Raw genomic sequence first — 19,059 nt, forward strand, 5'->3', positions numbered from 1 at the left:
TGCCAAACGATGCCTCACTTGGTGTAAGGAGCGTAAACATTGGACTATTGAACAGTGGAAAAACATTGTGTGGAGTGACGAATTACGATACACAATGTGGCAATCCGATGGCAGGGTGTGGGTATGGCGAATGCCCAGTGAACGTCATCTGCCAGTGTGTGTAGTGCCAACAGTAAAATTTGGAGGCGGTGGTGTTATGGTGTGGTCGTGTTTATCGTGGAGGGGGCTTGCACCGCATGTTGTTTTGCATGTCGCTATCACAGCACAGGCCTACATTGATGTTTTAAGCACCTTCTTGCTTCCCAATGTTGAAGAGCAATTCGGGGATGGCGATTGCCTCTTTCCACATGGTCAAGCACCTGTTCATAATGCACAGCCTGTGGCAGAGTGGTTACTTGACAATAACATCCCTGTAATGGACTGTCCTGCACTGAGTCCTGACCTGAATCCTATAGAACACCTTTGGGATGCGTTGGAATGCTGACTTCATGCCAGGCCTCACCGACTGACATCAATGCCTCTCCTCACTGCAGCACTCCATGAAGAATGGGCTGCCATTCCCCAAGAAACCTTCCAGCACCTGATTGAATGTATACCTGTGAGAGTGGAAGCTGTCATCAAGGCTGGGCCAACACCATTTTGAATTCCAGCATTACCGATGGAGGGCACCATGAACTTGTAAGTCATTTTCAGCCAGGTGTCCGGATACTTTTGATCACATAGTGTATGTGAAAAATTATTCATTATTTTTGTCTCTCTGATTAGTATTATAAAGACTGTTTTCTGTACCATACAGTACCTGTTGGTGGTTTCTAAATAGAGTTTGAGACAGTGTTCCTTTTAATTTTTTTACACATATTTGCCTACATGTTTTACTGAATGGGTTTAAATTCCAGACTGTTGTGCACACTTGTATTCAAGAGAGCTTTCTTTTACTACACCATAGTACAACATAGTTGCAAGTGAATTAAAAAAAAAATTACTCAATGATACATTGATGTTGATTGATATTTATTAGTTTTCTTATTTTTCTTATTTTCTTCACAGGGGAAGAAGAAAGCCAGTCATTACCACCAACAAGTACGGTATCAGTTGCAACAACAACTGTTGCTTCTACTTCTGTTGCCACTACTGTCGGTAATACTACATCAGGTACTATTACTGTTACTTCTAGTAGCACAGCTGCCTCCTCCAGAGATCCATCTCCTATGAAAGAGTACCTGAAAGGCTTGGGAAAGAGATCAACCAGTGTTGACGTTGGTGTTTTGGATGCTTCGTCTGCAAGTGGCAGTGACACGTGGAGGATTTTTCATGAACTAAGGGGCAAGATAACAAAGACTGTTGAAGAAAAAATTAGTGAGATGAAGAGTGATAGGAGATCAGGTTCCCTATCATTTAGTGACATTGGTAGGAGTAGTAAACTGTTAGGAAAAAGTAAGGAGAATTCTAGTATAAGCGATTCAGAAGACATTTCTGAAGCCTCAGGGAAAACAATGGAGCAGAAAGATGGTGCTGCTAAAGCAGACCCATCTCCAAAAAGGTCTTCAATGGAGAAGCTATCAATGAAAGGTTCTAGTTCCATTGATGAGAAAGATGATCCAGATGAAGACAGTAAAAGTACAACAGCTCAAGATGAAGCTTCAGAAGAAGGTCCCGGTACACCTGTGCAGGGTGAGACTGACAGTTTGTCAGAACTGACAGTTCCACCGAAAAAGCTTTCTTTCCATGCCAAATTTAGGAGTAATCTTTCTGGGCTAAGACATCGACAGCATTCGCATAAACCTGCTATTATCAGCAGTATTACAATGTCATCTCTTGCATCTACCAAAGAAGATGAAAAGACTGAAAACACTGTAGAGGATGATATTGAGTCAGGTGTTGAGGCATCTGAGGACATTCATGTACCAGAACCTGTAATTGCTAATGCAGATCCTGGGAGATTAGACTGCACGAAATTTATTCCGTCCAGCCATTCAGTGCAAATGAAAAAGAAAGAACATGTTTTTAAATTTGTAGGTTGTCTCTCTTGGAAATGGTATATATTCATTATTTCCTATTTCATTTTCAATTTATATGCTCCACTCCCAAATTTCATTTTGGGATTTGTGAATGGGTTACTTGTTATGTACATGATGTTTTGTCTTAGTAAGTTGTTTAATCATATGTTCGTACCTGACGGAGTTCATTTGCCACGGAACCTTGAACCAGTTGTGATTCCAGATTATTCAGCCATGCCTATATTGGAAGTTCCACCGGTAAAGGAGTACCAGCCTCTCACAAAATACGCAGTAAGTGATACTTTGTTTTGTACTCTGAATTGAAAGTAATTTTTCATGATTTATATGTTCTAATTTTTAGAAAGGATCAGAAGTAGTAATATAGATCACAATGAAAGAGACATGAAAATTTTCTAACTTAGTTAATGATCTATGTCTAAAGACTGTACATTGACAAGATGTTACATGCTCTCCTTTCAAGACATTCCTCACATTTTATTATTGTGCACTGACTGATGAGAATACATATTTCTCCTGAATGTAGTGACACTTCTACAGTAGAAGAATTCTGTTCTATCTAATGGAGTAGATAAAAGTTTGTACAAGGGCTCAGGCATGCAGAAAACTCTATTTACAGTGGTGCTCAATAGGTAGTGCACTCTTTGCTTCAGTATTGGTGAGGTTTTTGAAATGACGTAGTCCAGGAATTGACAGTTTGATAAACCTATAAATAAGAGCAACAACTTTGCTGGCCATGTGAACAATAAGAAAAAAACAGCCAAATAGAAGATGGCTAGATATGGTAGTAAAGTTAGAAGGAAAGGACAGTGTGTGTGTGTGTGTGTGTGTGTGTGTGTGTGTGGGCGCGCGCGCGCGCGCCATATGAACGGACCAAACTCACAAGGGAATGGTCCAGTCAGGCATATGAAAACGTAACCAGTGAAATTTATCGCACAGGAAGAATACACCAAAAGAAATGCACTGTCAAAATTTTAGTTACTAAGATGCACTGCAGCTATGTTTTAAAATATCTTAAAGTTACTCATTTCTGCTGCAAGTAGAACCACTTAGAACAGCCCTTCCTGCCATGCACGTGACTCAGCAAATAAGCAAACACAGCTATGATGATATTGTAGCACTGTGTAGCTTGAAGTCCAAAGTGCACACACATGAATTTTAAACATTTGAACCTTACCAAAAATGTCTCACATCATTAACTTTTTGATTAACTTGCAGTTCATATCATCAGCTAAACTATTGCAGGCTACACAAGTTACTAACAGGAGAATGAAAATGAAGTCAGTGCTTGACATTACACTACAGATGACTTCCTTCTATCTGGACATTAATTTGTTGACATGAAATATTTTGTAACATTTACTGTAGCATGGCTCTTTTGATAATTTTTAAATAATGAATATTTTACTAACAGTGAAATATTTCCTTGATTATTTCTAAAAGTCATCACAAAAATGCGAAGTGTCTATTAGATGATGAAAACAAACATTTTCTTTACACCAGGTGCACCTGAAGAAAAGAAAAATTAATGCACTTACATACTTTGCAGTAATTACTAGTTTTATTTCAACAGAACTGCAATGGAGTAAAAAATGGTAATTGCTGATGTTCTGTATGCCAGGCATACTTGATCAAATTCATCAAACCTGGTGATTCAAACTGACAATGTGCAAGTAACTGAAGTTTAACAATACTATTCCACTGGTAAATCTGAAATGACAAAGAGGTAAATCTGAAATGACAAAGAGCTATCAGAAATTATATTGTCTGAAAATTTTCTGAAATTATGCTGTACAATGTTGACAAATTTCTTTATCGGGAGGCTGAATCTTTTTGTACCTCCTAAAGACAGATGTGACATTATTTCCAGGCCAAGAGTTCAACAGAAGAAATGAATTATTTGCTACAACTGGTAAGAAGACAAACAATCCTGCTGGAGGAACATCTGCAACTGAGCATTATAGCAGATATTAAAAATACTGCTTCAGTTGTAAGGTTCTTTTTATTTTGCAATGCTTAAACCACAACCAGTTTCAGGCTCTTACATGCCCATCAGCGTGGTGCCCAGGGTCACAACACAAAGATCTCACACCTGATAATGGTCATATAAGAGCCCGAAACCGGTTGTGGCGTAAACATTGGAAAACAAAAAGAACCTTATAACGGAAGTGGTATTTTCAACCTCATTTGGTAAGAAGATGTTTAGCATACAACAATGAAAATTATTCTCTTACATTTTTCCAGATTTTGCTATTTTGATTACAAGATTTCTGCAACCAAACGGTCCTCTCTTTTTTTTTTTAAGTTTTGGTCCTAATTTGCCTTGAGATCCCTGAAGAAAGGTATAAAGCTGGGGAAACAGTAATCCACTGATACTTATCAGTCCCATTGTTGTATATGCGTGTGTTGTAGCATTCATCGATACAAGCAACTTTGTCTTTCTGTTGCTCGAAATGATAATGTGCGGTGTGTGTGTGTGTGTGTGTGTGTGTGTGTGTGTGTGTGCAGTTCTTGCACTGAACTTGACCGACTGGCTCTATACACATTGTTGTAGGGGATAACAAGAAACTTTGTCTTTACATCAGTTACTAATTTCTCTATAAGGATAACCTTTTAATACCATCTCCTCTACACATTCACTTGAAGTAAACTTCATAATTTTGTGACTTCCTTTTCCACATAATTTCGTGAATCTGTTTGTCTACATTGAAGAAACCTGGATATCAGTAATCTCATTTGCAATTCAGAGGGCTCAGTTATATTGATCTCTTCAGAAGTGGTGCTTTGACTCTCATAAGCAGTTCAAAATCTGTAAATAGTTTTTCTCTCACAATTTTGTGGGTTTTTTATTTTGGCACATATTTCATGCTTCGTGTAAATCTTTGGTCCATTTATACAATTCTTGTTCTGATTTTATGAAACGGAACCAGCTTTGCACACTGCTTAACTTTAAGCATTTTCTCCCTCTTTCGTTAATGAAAGAATTTACAGTGTTTTCTTTCACATTGAAAGCTATTGACCATACATATCTTCATTGAGCTATGAAGGTACTGTCTTTTTGTTCTGGGCTTTAATTGGCATAACAATCATCACTTGAACCAAAATATTTCTTTTTCACAAGGTTGAAAATGTTAATTGGATTCTACATTACTGTGAAACTCTGAAACCTGCACAAAGACAAATACTATTAGGTAGTACGTATGCAGAAACACAAAGAAAATTAATTCCGTTTTATCTCATTCGTTGACACTTAGTGATACCACAGAGACAACTGCTAATCATTATGGGTATTAAATGAGTTGCAATTTCAAGCTAATAGCGATTGTCAACAGTTGTGTCAGAGAAACTATCAAGGGAAACTAAAATTCATTCTATGGAAACTCCAGGTAGGAATATCAGCATTAAGTTGCAGACGGGCACAATTAAAAGAAACAATGTTATGAAAGCTGCCACTCAGCATATAGCGGAGATGCTGAGTCGCAAATAGGCACAACAGAAAGACTGTCACAAATAAGCTTTCAGGCAGTAAGGCCTTCATCAAAAATAGACCACACACACACACACACACACACACACACACACACACACACACACACACACACAAACAAACAAGCAAGCACGCCCCACGCACAAATGACAACCAATCCAGCATCTCGGGCCGGAATGCACTTATCACGTGGGATGCAAGGAGCACCTGGAGGGGGTGGGGAAGGGGAAGGGATAGTAGTGTACGGGTGGGAGGAGAAATGAATGCTGTCTGGTGGAGTGTGCACTGCCAACAGGCACAATGTCAGGAGGATGCGGGGCAGATAGGTGGGGACAAAAAGGAGCAAAAAAGGAGAGGAGTGGTAAAAGACGGTTGGATGCATTGGCAGAGGGCTGCAAATAAACAAGGTGGAAGATGAGAACGGAGAGGCCTGAACTTACAGTAACATACTGTCCCCACACCCTCCGTCCAACAGTTTCCACCCTGTCTGTCCATCATTTCCTCTCCGTTCTCATCCCCTACCATGTATATTTGCAGCTCTCTGGCAATACATCCACCTGCCTTTCCCCACTCCGTTCCGCTTTTGCTCCCCCCCCCCCCCCCCCCCCCCACCTCCACCCGCCACCCCCCACCCCCCACCCCCCACCCTCCACCCTCCACTCCCCACCACCACCACCACCATCTTTCTGCCCCAAAACCTCCAGACTCTGCCATTGTTGGCAGTCTAGTCCGTGCATACTCCGTGAGACGTTCGTCTCTCTCCCCACCTGTACGCTACTATCCCTTCCCCTTCCCCACCCTATCCAGATTGCTGCTTGCATCCCAAATGAGAGCTGCATTCCTTTCCAAGATGCTGGAGTTCGCGGTCGTGTGTGCATGAGATGTGCTTTCTTGTGTGTGTGAATGGTGGGTGTCTCTCTCCTGTACTGTTGAAGGCTTTGGCTGAAAGCTTTATGTATGTGTCTTTTTAGTTGTGCCTGTCTGCAACTTCTTTATGATAACTAGCAATCCGTTTTTTCTTACATTGAGGGTGTATTAGACCCGGGAGATCCGGGAAAACCTGGGAATTTTTTCATCTGTGAAAAAACCGGGAAAACCCTGGAATTTTTTAGAATTTCAGGAATTGTTCATTGTTTTAGTTTTCAGTTAGATTTTAGTAATTTTGGCTGGTAAGAACCAATATTCTAACAAAGGATATTACTGTTTGCCGGTACTGCAGAATAATACTGCAGCAGTGAGACATGAACAAGAGGAAAAAAAAGAAAATAAAACTTAAGTTACAAAGGAAATGCGCCATATACAACAGCAAAACACAGTGCCCATACAAGTGTCTTATAGCAAAATGTCTCAAAGACCTTAGGAAGACTATGCAATGCTTCAGAACAACAAATTACCTCCGATGAGCGCGACATCACAACTGTTTACATTGGATTCCTTCGAGCAGTTGTGAGCAGGCTCATGCGCATGCACAGTTGAGTCCTGCTTCTGGATACGGAAGTGTTGTTGTTAGATGTATAAGCAGTAACATCAAAATGCTACACTGAAAAATTTTACTGGTGCGCCCAAGCTGCCATATTCACTCATGCACGACAGGCCCAGATCTAGGGGGCAGTAGAGGGGAGGAGCAAACCAGGGTGTCTGCCCCGGGTGGCAATTTCAGGGGGGGGGGGGGGGCACCAGATTCATATTCTTGAGGAAAAAACCTTGTTTCGCAAAGCGACTAGCATCCAGCGCACGTTGGTCTATCGATTATTCATATGATTTTGAAACACGTTCCTGTTGATTTTTGAACACATTCTGAGTTGATTTCTGAATGAATCATAAGCTGATTTTTGAATGCGTGCATAGTGTATGTGATGTCTACCAGGGGAATCCCCGTCGCATCTAGAAGTAAACTTCTTTGCAGAGAAAAGGGGACGGGACCATACGAGCTGAGCGGAATAAAGCTGAACGGGTGAATACCAACGTTTGTTTGTGTGGTTGACTGGGTTTGCAAATGATTAGCGTTGTTACAGTTACTAGTGAAAGTCATAGATTCAAACTACCAGAGTGGAAATAAACGACTAACAGGAATAACAGGTGAGAAAGATTGCTTGTTATCTTCTCGGTGTATCCAAGAAAATGAAATTTTGATAGAAAGTTTTTGGCCAGACCACTACACTAGTAAGGGCCAGTTGTACAGTGCCTGGCCAGCAGGCCTCAAGTTCTATTCTGGGAGTAGCGTGGAAAACGCGTTGTGATAACACGTAATAACGCCTAACCGGAGAATAAACACGCAATACCTAAACCGGTGATTGTAGCAGGGTTAGTGAAGTTAACCGGAGAATAAGTGTTGACACAGGCAGGAATAGTTACAGAATTACTGATGAGAAGATTGTTTGTTATAACAAGGAAGGAGAAGATGAGAAGCTGGAGCATATGAATGAAATGTGAAACTATTTCCTAACAAAGATTTTTGCTTGTAGTAGGCCTAATAGGCATTTGATAATGGTTCTTCATGAATTATATTCTGTCCTGTTGTAAAAATGACCATTTGGGGTGTATTACAATTGCTGCAATATTAGAAAGGCTTATTTTGTTTTATCTAGCAGACAGTGACAAAATACACATAATCAGCTCCAGACACACCACCAGTCTTGGGTACTGTTTGTATTAACAGCTTTTTCAGTATTAGACAGCGAAATTTCATTTTTTCATGTAGCGAAGGGTTTGAGGAACTTCGATGAGATATAGATTCTTTCACAGAAAGTAAAGCACACCATGTAAAGCCGTAGCATGGTTAGAGAGAAAAAAACGCTAGGACTTAAGGATTGGAGAAATGTGTAGTGTATCTTACTTCTCTCATGTCTTCACTGATTTTTTGTATCCTATATTTAATTTTATGTCACACAAAACATCAGGTTATTAGCTAATAGGCAATAAAGAGAGCAAATTTTCTGAAGAGTTCTTGTTCTCCTGGTTGGCTGACTGGGAGAATGTTAGGCACCACAGGACATTTTAATTTCCACTGTCCTGAATATAGTTTGATAGCATCCATTACAAAATATACACATTTAAATTCAACAGAGCGAAATACAGTGATGTGCGAAAGAAGAATGCTGTGTGAAGCAGCGACACTGCACTTTGGCACACTAAAGACCAAATAACATGTCTTACATTTCCTCGAAGACATATGTTTTATTTATCAGACTCGCAGAAAGATATATGCTGCAAAACGAACATTTTTTGAAAAGTCAATTTAATTTGTAACGTCCTACCTCAAACGCGGGAGGAATGGGGGAGGGGGGGGCGCACTATCTAGTATTGCCCTGGTTCGGAAATATTGTAGAAGCATAACAGATGACTTTTGAGTAGTAAGTTGTAATGGGGAGGATGGTAGTCTCCATGTAACCCGTGTTTACGTTTAGTGATGTTGCTGTTTCCTCTTCGTGTATTGCTCTTGCGTCAAATGTAAACAAAAATGGTTCAAATGTCTCTAAGCACTATGGGACTTAACATCAGAGGTTATCAGTCCCATAGACTTAGAACTACTTAAACCTAACTAACCTAAGGATATCACACACATCCATGCCTGAGGCAGGATTCGAACCTGCGACTGTAGCAGCAGCACGGTTCTGGTCCAAAGCGCTCGGTCACAGTGGCCTGCTCATATAAAACAAAATGAATTTCTGTGGCCGGGAGCTATCAAGTGAATTAAAATACATTCACATAATTACAGAAGGCTAAAATAAGTTATTAACTTAAGATTTTATTTCATTTCCACCTTTCTAACAGTCAACCATTGGTTGCCTTGCAGACCAATGAGGTTATTTTTGCCGGTTTGCTAAAGAAATTTGGCTTTTATAACTCTTTTCCACTGAGGTAATCCATTTATTTCAAACGAAGTGTTTAATTGCAGACTACTGGCTGCTTTCAACTGTTTGCTGCATTTCAAGTGCATGTTTTCATCTTCTAGCACATACGGCATTATGCCATGATAAAGAACCAAACACATCATAGTATAGTACTGGTACTCCAAGAAAATTTACCCCCTAATGTGCACTTTAAGCCAAATTATGCATTTTAGTATGGTTCACGAAATTCCGATGCTCTTACAGTATCCTCTGGTGTCCTGTTTTTTTTTTTATGATGATATGTAAGATCCTTTAATGTTTTACATGTATGATCAAATGGGCTACCTGCATCATCGTAGCTGCGCAAGTGCGGTGACGCCTGTTATTTGGCACTTTCTGGCAACTGATGAAATGAACTTATTTCTAACAGGTTGCAGCAAAATATTGAGAATGGTGGTTTGAAAAGCATTACTTTCAAAGTAAATTTCCTTTTACACAAGATGAACTATATGCGAGAATGTATGATGAATTTCTGATCACAGAGTGTTCGACACTCATTTAAAAATCAACTCTGTGAGGATGATCATTTGAAGAATTTGTAGCCCAGATAATCAGACATTTATGTCGTTATTAAAAATTTTACTGGCACATATGTGTGATGTATATTAAAGTGTAACATGCACAAAAAAGATCAACATTATATATGAAAGCTTAAATTCTCATGCAACCGATTAATCTTTGAGACCAATGTTACATGTGAAAGCTTTGCTTTTCTTATATCAACTCTATGTATAATATTTTAAACCATTAACTTTTCCTATTTGTGTGGTCACACTACGTAACAGTGATGTTGCTATTGGCTGACTACATCACGTGTCCTATGCTCTGAATATCCGCCATCATCAGCTGGTGAGATTGCGTGACATGGCTTACAAAAGCACATGGAAATCTCAATTTCAATGCTTTGGAAAGTAACATGCGGTGTTTGGCGGAATTCGAATTCATACTTTCTCAATATAAAAATATGCAGCGTCCATGTTGCTGCACATCACAGATCTTTCCAAAATGTGTTTTTTTTCCCCTCCTGTTTATAATACCATAATGATTCAATGGATTGATAAGTTTTACAGTTCCGAGGAAAAGTATACCATCGTTTAACACGGGAAAAGCGTATTTTCACCCGGGAGAAAGTGTATTTTGAACCGGGAAATTTTTTTCCTCATCCATGTATACACCCTGTACATAGTTAAAATTCACTTTTCAAATTATGATTGGGTTTTGTTGTATTATTTGTTTATCGTTGCGCCATCAACTGGCTAGCACATGTCATGTTGGTCATGCACTGTTTGCTGCTGCTAGGGCAGAGCCGTACATTCCTCCAACCACGTAGCGACCTATGAGTTTGACAGTTCTTAGCATAAAAAAAAAAAAAAAAATACTTGCTGTGAGTCTTAGCAGCTAAAATTTTGACATTGTGTTCCTTTCAGCATATTCCACCTGTATGAAATATTTCAGGATGGGTTTCGACATGTCTGATTGGACAGTGCCCTTTTCAGTAGGTGAAAGGTTAAAGGTGATGACTATAACAGGTATTTTTCATCTTCGATGCTCATTTCACCTTTACTGTTAAGCTGTTCCCTTTATCTACATCTACATCTGCATCTATTTCCATATGTGTACCTATATCTGTACTCTGCAAACCGCCATGAGGTGTATGGCAAAGGTTGCATCCCATTGTACCAGTTATTAGGGTTTCTTCCCATTCCATTCACGTACAGAACATGTGAAGAATGATTACTTGAATGCCTCTGTGCATGCAGTAATTATTCTAATCTTATAATTATTCTGATCTTATCCTTACGATCTGTATGTGAGTGATACATAGGGGGTTGCAGTATATCCCTAGAGTAATCATTTAAAGCTGGTTCTTGAAACTTTAGACATTCTCGGGATAGTTAACGCCTGCCTTCAAGAGACTGCCATTTCAGTTCCTTCAGTATCTCTGTGACACTCTTCCATGGATTAAACAAACATGTGACCATTCTTGCTTCCTTTCTCTGTTTATGATCAATATCCTCTGTTAATCCTATCCGGTACGGGTCCCACGTACCTGAGCAGTATTTTAGGATGGGTCGCATGAGCGATTTGTAAGCAATCTCTTTAGCAGACTGATTGCACTACTCCAGTATTTTACCAATAAACTGGAGTCTGTCACGTGCTTTACCCATGACTGAAAATATATCCTTACAAAATGTTGCACCCTGATATTTGTATGAGTTGGCTGATTCCAACAGTGACTCATTGATATGCTAGTCATTAAGATTCTACATTTCTTCATTTTGTGAAGAGCACAATTGTACATTTTTGAAAATGACTGAATATTTAAGCAGCCTTCTTCAGATACTACTTCATTATAGATAACTGCATCATCTACAAAAAGTTTGAGGTTACTATTAATATTGTCTGCAAAGTCATTAATATACAACATGAACAGCAGGGATCTCAACAAATTTGCCTGTGGCACACCTGAAGTTACAACTACATCTGAAGATGACAGTCTATCCAACGTGCGATGCTGTATCCTCTCTACCAAAAAGTCCTCAGTCTAGTCACAAATTTCATTTGATACCCCATATGATTGTACTTTTGACAAGAAGTGGAGGTGCACTATTGAGTCAAATGCTATTTGGAAATAAAGAAATGCTACATATGACTGACTACTTTGATCCAAAGCTTTCAGTATGTCACATGATAAATGTGCGAGTTGTGTTTGACATGATTGATATTTTACTGAGAAGGTAATTCTATTCAAGAAACCTCATTATATTTGAACTCAGAATATGTTCTAAGATTGTATAACTAATCAGTGTCAGAATGATTTTCGTATTTTTTGAAAGCACATCAGTTAGATTTCTATATCAGCTGTACTACTATTATGATCCTTAAATCACCTTCCTTGTATCTAACATTTCTGTCATTTATCATTCTGCCATTTTATTATGATCTCTTAAATTCTTGTACATTCTATTTGGAGATTAGCCTCCTGTATCAATACTCTCTTGTTTGATAATGAATACTTTTTGTATTGAAATCTCACAACTTACATTGCTGTGTTTCATTTTGTTAATTTTCAGCTATTTTTGTGTGTAACAGGTTATGTTATTCCACCTCAGTACATCTGCTATCCAGGCTTTGTTTTCTTCTGCTCCAATATATACAATGTGATTTTTGAAAACTTAGCATTCAGTGTCTTTGTGACAATTCCTATAATGTGGGACCAAATTTCTGTTTTGTTTTGACAGTTCATCTGTTACGTCAGCTTGAGCATCATATTTTTCATCTTATCGTGTTGTGAATGCTAGGGATTTGGATGCTATGTTTGTTTCTGGGATGTCTTATAGCCTCTCTAATGAGATGCTACTTATATTATTTTAAGTTAGTTGGATTAGTATGTAATGCTTCTGAGGTATCAGAGCCACGTATTAATCATGACACGCTGCTACAGTTTGTGCAAATATTAGTTTTCCTAGAAGAGCCATTATTCTGCTTAAATATGTACTGTATCCCACAAGTAAACTGAAAAATCATTATATGATTCTGATATGTGCTGTTAACAAGAATGCAGCTCTTGGTGAAGAATATATGAAGTCTCAAGATAACAGACTGCATTCATTGTTGGGTTGAGGAATCCTTTGTTCAGTCACAGATTAGCTAAATATTCCATTGTGTTTAGTTTTATTTATCAGACTTCATTGTGTTGCTGAACAAAATATTCTGTAGAAATCAGTTAACACAGACTCACCTTAATTGCTTTGATTCGGGGCATTAATGTACACTATGAATAAGAAAAATGTAGGGTTTATATTTCAGATGAAACTTCGTGCACCATCTTATAAATAACGAATCATAACAGAAACCCAACTTTAACAACCATTTCAAATTTCATACCCTACAATGTGATTAAAATTGCTTGTTATTTTACAATTCAGATCTTTGAAATGAGTTCAGTCTCTCAACATTATACACAATCTGTCTGCTGTTGCTGATGAAGAAAACCAAGTGTCCATTTCGTGGGAAGACTGTGGTCTGTTTCATTGTGATTGCCATCCATAGTGAGCAACCAAGCTTAACGAAGAAGCAACTGACAACTGTTGTAGTATGTGTCAGATTGCAACCAACAAGTATGGCATAATTTTAGAAATCACAATATTTTTCACCAGGACTGTTATTGAATGTATTCATTCACAGTCATGATTTTGGCTGTTATTCCATTTTCAAGTGAAAGCTTACTATGATGTACTTTAGTGCATTATCATTCCTTACAAGATGACATTGCTTTCAGCTCAACTATATCTACAAATTTCTTACGTCACTTACAAAAAAGAATGTAGCACTTAAAGTAATAACCTTTCAAATTCATGTCATACTGCACTCTTCCTTTCCACTGTACATCAACCCCCGCCTATTTCTCAAATGTTTTCTGTCATGTAGGGAGTTTATATGGCTGGAAAGAGTATATTTTAACGTTTACATTCTACTCTTAATTCTGTTTAAAGCTTTAATGTAGTTGCTTTTGGGGGCTGAGATGAAAGTCAGTAAATAAATTTGAGGAAAAATACCATAATGAAAACTATGAAAAATGATTTTTAAAGTGGCTCCCAAGATTATTTATTCCTCCAAATAGGTACACTTCATACAAATCCTTTGGTGACTAAATTTTGTATTTTAGATGTCCAAAATTGACTGCCATTTTTCCAGTCCTCCAATAGAATAGTAAAAATGGTACATGGGAGACTTACTACATTCCATGCATTAACTCCTGCATATTGCACGTGATTAGCAAAGCTCTATAGTACTGAAACCACAGCTTTAAAAGAATTCAAAAGGGCCTCAAGATTCTCATAAAATGTTATATACAAACTGAATCTCCCAAGACATTAGTGTGAGATTTATTCAAAAAATTCTGGAATATTTGTAATTTTGCGCCAGTGGTGATTTAGAACAAAATGTGGTTGATACCCCTACATGCGCCTGTGTTTAATGTGTAACTGTTGGAAGTTTTGTTGTTGTATGTCTGTTAGTTATTGTTCAGTGCTAGATTGAGTGGAATGTTGTGTCTCACAGTTTGCAAATTCCAAGATGGCAGAGTTGGAGAAGCAAAGCGTGTGCATTAAATTTTGCGTGAAACTCAACAAAATCGTTACAGAGAGACAACACATTATGCAGAAAGCCTACAATGATGAGGCTTAAGCTGTACTCAGTGTTAGAATAGTTCATACGGTTTAAAAGTGGACGGACGGAAGTTAAAGATGACGCTCGTTCAGGATGCCCTTCGATATCTACTAGCAACGCTCATTTCAGGAACATCAACGAAATTATGCTGGCCAATCGAAGACTGACTGTCCGAGAGATTGCAGAAGAATGTAACATTTCAGTTGGATTGTGTCATGAAATCCTGTACAGCACCTTGGAATGCATCGTGTTGCCACTAAGTTCGTTCTATGGCTCATGAGTCAAGACCAGAAAAACCTTCACCTCGCAATCTGTGAAGAGCTTTTGGTCACGCAAATGAGAACAAAATTTTCTTTAACTGAATCATAACTGTTGATGAGATGTGGGTCTACAATTATGATGGAGAGACAAAGGTTTGATTTTCACAATGGGTCGGGAAAGATTCTGCAAGACCAAAAAAAAACTCATCAGGTCAGGAAAAATGTCACAGCCGTGTTGAGAGTTTCCTTTGATATTGAAGAATTAGTTCATTGTGAATTTGTGCCACAGGGACAAACTGTGAGTCTATGGTACCATCAGGACGTGTTGTGATGCCTGCGAGAAAATGTGAGAAGGAAATGGCCCAATATGTGTCGACACAATTCATGGCTCTTGCGTCATGATAATGCACCAGCACATTCATTCCTATTGGTTCATGACTGTTGCACAAAAGTGAAATCACTATGCTGCCTCATCCTCCGTACTCTCCAGACCTGGTCCTGCAGACTTTTTTTGTTTCCAAAGTCGAAAACCCATTGAAAGGATGAAGATTTGCAACGATAGATGAGGTGAAAATAAAATTTGTATTTGATACTTCAAGTGTTCCAATGAGAGGAGTACTGAGGCTGCTTCGAGAAGGCAAGGCATCCTTCATAATAGGATATGAGATCACCACTAACAGTATTGTATGCTGTGCAATGTGATTCCATATTGGCCACAAGATTGGTAAGGAGTTCTTTTGTTAGGGTGTTCCATTTCTTCAAAAGCATAATTGAAACTGCTAGTCATCCATAAAAGTGAAGTAAGTTTCAAAGCCAGCCCTGAAAGACTCATATAGGGAAGGAGTATAGTGTCATAACAACGTTGACTGGTGAGTGTCCCATGTGCAAGTATTTGTAGGTCAGTACACCCATGCAACATAATGCCTCCCTATACCATAACACCTAGCCTCCAAAACAATCAAATTGGATGATGTTCCTGTGTGCATTGTGTGTTCCTACTTCTAGCCATATGAGGGTATGCATAGCATCACCACTGAAACTGAATCTGCTCCTGGGTTACACTTGTCACATTTTGCCCTTTTTGCTGCTTTCTAATGATTGTAGCCTGTGTGAAGTCATTGAAATATTGTCTCTGGGCCATGTTGTAATGAAGAGTACCACCACACTGCACCTTAACTTCTTGCTGAAGGACACACACTGTCTTTTCCTGTTCCTTCAACTGCCTCGTTGTATGGTGCCACGAGTGTGTGTGTGTGTGTGTGTGTGTGTGTGTGTGTGTGTGTGTACTAACACATGTGCATGTGTGCATATCAAATTTCAGTGCAAGCATTACTTACAGTAAATGGGAAAATAGAATAAATGCCGCTTGCCTCTTCCTCCAGAGCAGACAATGGTGTAATTAACTCAATTTGTTTATGGGTTTTTATTACTGATTATTATACTAGAAGTGAGATAAATACTAATGACCAGTGAGCCCTGTTGAATTCTTTGGAAGGTGTCTTCCACCCTTTGGCTGGTTTCAACATCACAGCTCGTTACTAAGTGTGGTCCTATTGGAGATGGAATGGTCTTGCTTTTTTCTAAGCTTAGAACTGAGTTGCCCAATCAGTTATAGGGCTGACTACAGCTTAACCTAGACTCTGAACCAGGGTAAATCCTTTTAACAGTAACAAATCATTGCCAGAAATGAAGGAAGTGATAACTGACAGAAAAAGCTAGCTTTGGCTGTGTGCTATACCCCCTCAACTGATCAAGAGCCCATGGCTCTTAGTCTTGTGAATGTTTTGAACCAGAGACTTTGAAAATACTGTTGAAAGTTACGTTGTAGCTTCCTAGACTTGTGCCATATAGTGGAGGATTGTAGGGTTCCCCTAACTGGGTCAGGTATGCACTGCATGTCAGACGCTGCTTCCCAGGTAGCTGACTCCATGTGAGATACACACCAGGGGTTTTAGATTAGGTGGATCTTGGTCCATTTACATGATATATTGAAGTATTCACAACAGAGTACCAGATCTAAAAGCATTCCAAAGAAGCATTCATTCTCACACAATAATTGGTACAGAAATCTGGCTAATACAATAGTAGGTACAGAAATCTGGCTAAAAACAAAAATTTACAACTGTGATACTTTCTGGAGAAAATTTAGGTGTATATCGAAAGGATAGGCAAATAGGAAAGGGAGGTGGCCTAATCATCACAGTAGACAAGAAAATCATATCCATTGAAATAGAAATTGAAGCTCTAGGTCAGACTGTTTGGATCCCTTTATTGACCACCAGACTCAACCCCTGACATAACCAAAAAAATTAGCGAAAATCTCAGTTGCTAATACACATCTTCCCTAATTGCATGGTCATCATAGGATAAGGCATTAATAATCAAAAAATCATTTTGGAAAATTACAGTTGAGTAAATGGTAGACATGACAAGACATCTTGCAAAACAATATTAAATGCTCTCTCTGGAAACTATTTAGGAAAAATAGCTCAGAAACCCACTATGATGGAAATGAATTGGATCTAATGGCAACATATACATCTGAAGTCTTTCAGGAGGTCCATGTTAAAACTGGTGTCAGTGACCATGTGGTGGTTGTAACAGTGATCACCAGAGTATAAAGGGCAACTAAAATAAGTGAACTAGATAATGAGGCAGTAGTGGCACATTTTAGCGAAGATCTCTAAACATTACCTCTGGGCAAGATGATGTAGAGGAATTGGGCTTCAAGTTTAGAAGAATAATTGATCAAGCTGTGGATAGATATGTACTTAGTAACATCAATCATGAATGGAGGGACCACTTAGCATATTCATTCTCCGTAAAGATACTATGACTATTCCACTTCCTTCATCAGAGAGGAGAGACGGGAAAGAAAGGGAAGAAGGGAAAGTGGATTCAGTTACTCACAACCCAGGTCATGAAGCAACAGGGAAAGGAAAACATGGAGGGTAGCAAGGATGGAGGCATGATTGTCAGAGGGAAGCCAAAGATATTCTACTGTAAGTACTGTGCCAGCTTCAAACCAAAGAGGATGCATACAGAAGTAAAGAGGTTTATAGTATAAAGATAAACACAACTATGTAGGATGAAAAGATGCGTGAATGGCTAAAGAGGAAAGGGAAAGAGGAGAAGACTGAAGAGTAAATGGGAGTGAGGTTGTTTAACGTAGGTACAGTCCAGGGGGATGGAAGGATGTGTTGGAGTGCAAGTTCCCATCTCCGCAGTTCAGAGGGACTGGTGTTGGGTAGGAGAAGCCAAATGGCACATACGGTGTAGCAGGTTCCTAGGTCCCTAGAATTATGCTGGAGGGCATGCTCCGCTACTGGGTATTGGACATCTCCTAGGCGGACAGTTCGTCTGTGTCCGTTCATGCGCCCAGCCAGTTTAGTTGTTGCCATACCGATGTAAAAGGCTGTGCAGTGCAGGCACGTTAGGTGATAAATGACATGTGTAGTTTCACACATGGCCCTGCCTTGAATTGTGTATGTTTTACCAGTAGCGGGGCTGGAGTAGGTGGTTGTGGGGTTGTGCATGGGGCAGGTTTTGCAGCGGGGTCGGTTACAGAGGTAGGAACTGCTGGGTAGAGAAGGTAGTCTGGGGATATTGCAGGGTTTAACAAGGATGTTACGGAGGTTAGTGGGCGACAAAAGGCAACTCTGGGTGGTGTGGGGAGAATTTTGTCAAGGGATGATCTCATTTCAGGGGTTGACTTGACAAATTCATATCCCTGGCGGAGTAATTTGTTGATGTATTCGAGGCCAGGATAATATTGGGTGACAAGGGGGATGCTTCTGTGTGGTCTGGGGGTAGGAACATTGTTGTTGGACGGGGAGGAATGTATTGCTCGGGAGATCTGTTTGTGGACAAAGTCTACAGGATAGTTGCGGGAGAGGAAAGCACTGGTCAGGTTATTCGTGTAATTGTTGAGGGATTCGTCACTGGAGCAGATACGTTTGCCACGAATACCTAGGCTGTAGGGAAGGGAGAGTTTGATGTGGAATGGATGGCAGCTATCAAAGTGAAGGTACTGTTGTTTGTTTGTGGGTTTGATGTGGACAGAGGTGTGGATGTGAGCTTCAACAAGATGAAGGTCAACATCCAGGATGGTGGCTTGGGTTTTGGAGAAGGACCAGGTGAAATTCAGATTCGAAAAGGAGTTGAGATTATGGAGGAAATTAAGGAGTGTTTCTTCACCATAAAGTCCAGACCACAAAGATGTCACCTATAAA

At 39.4% G+C, this 19,059-nt stretch overlaps 1 protein-coding gene across 4 annotated transcripts in view; it reads left to right on the plus strand.

Annotated features, from left to right (window-relative positions):
• LOC126416283 (testis-expressed protein 2) overlaps positions 1-19,059 on the plus strand; it is a 301,194-nt gene that overhangs the window by 93,408 nt on the left and 188,727 nt on the right. For all 4 annotated transcript variants that reach the window (XM_050083929.1, XM_050083932.1, XM_050083930.1 and 1 more), the window contains one exon: positions 1,048-2,288. In XM_050083929.1, coding sequence (XP_049939886.1) covers positions 1,048-2,288 — 1,241 coding nt within the window. The remainder of the gene's footprint in view (positions 1-1,047; positions 2,289-19,059) is intronic.

The sequence above is a fragment of the Schistocerca serialis genome, chromosome 8, assembly GCF_023864345.2.
Source record: "Schistocerca serialis cubense isolate TAMUIC-IGC-003099 chromosome 8, iqSchSeri2.2, whole genome shotgun sequence".
Classification (NCBI taxonomy): Eukaryota; Metazoa; Arthropoda; class Insecta; order Orthoptera; family Acrididae; genus Schistocerca; species Schistocerca serialis.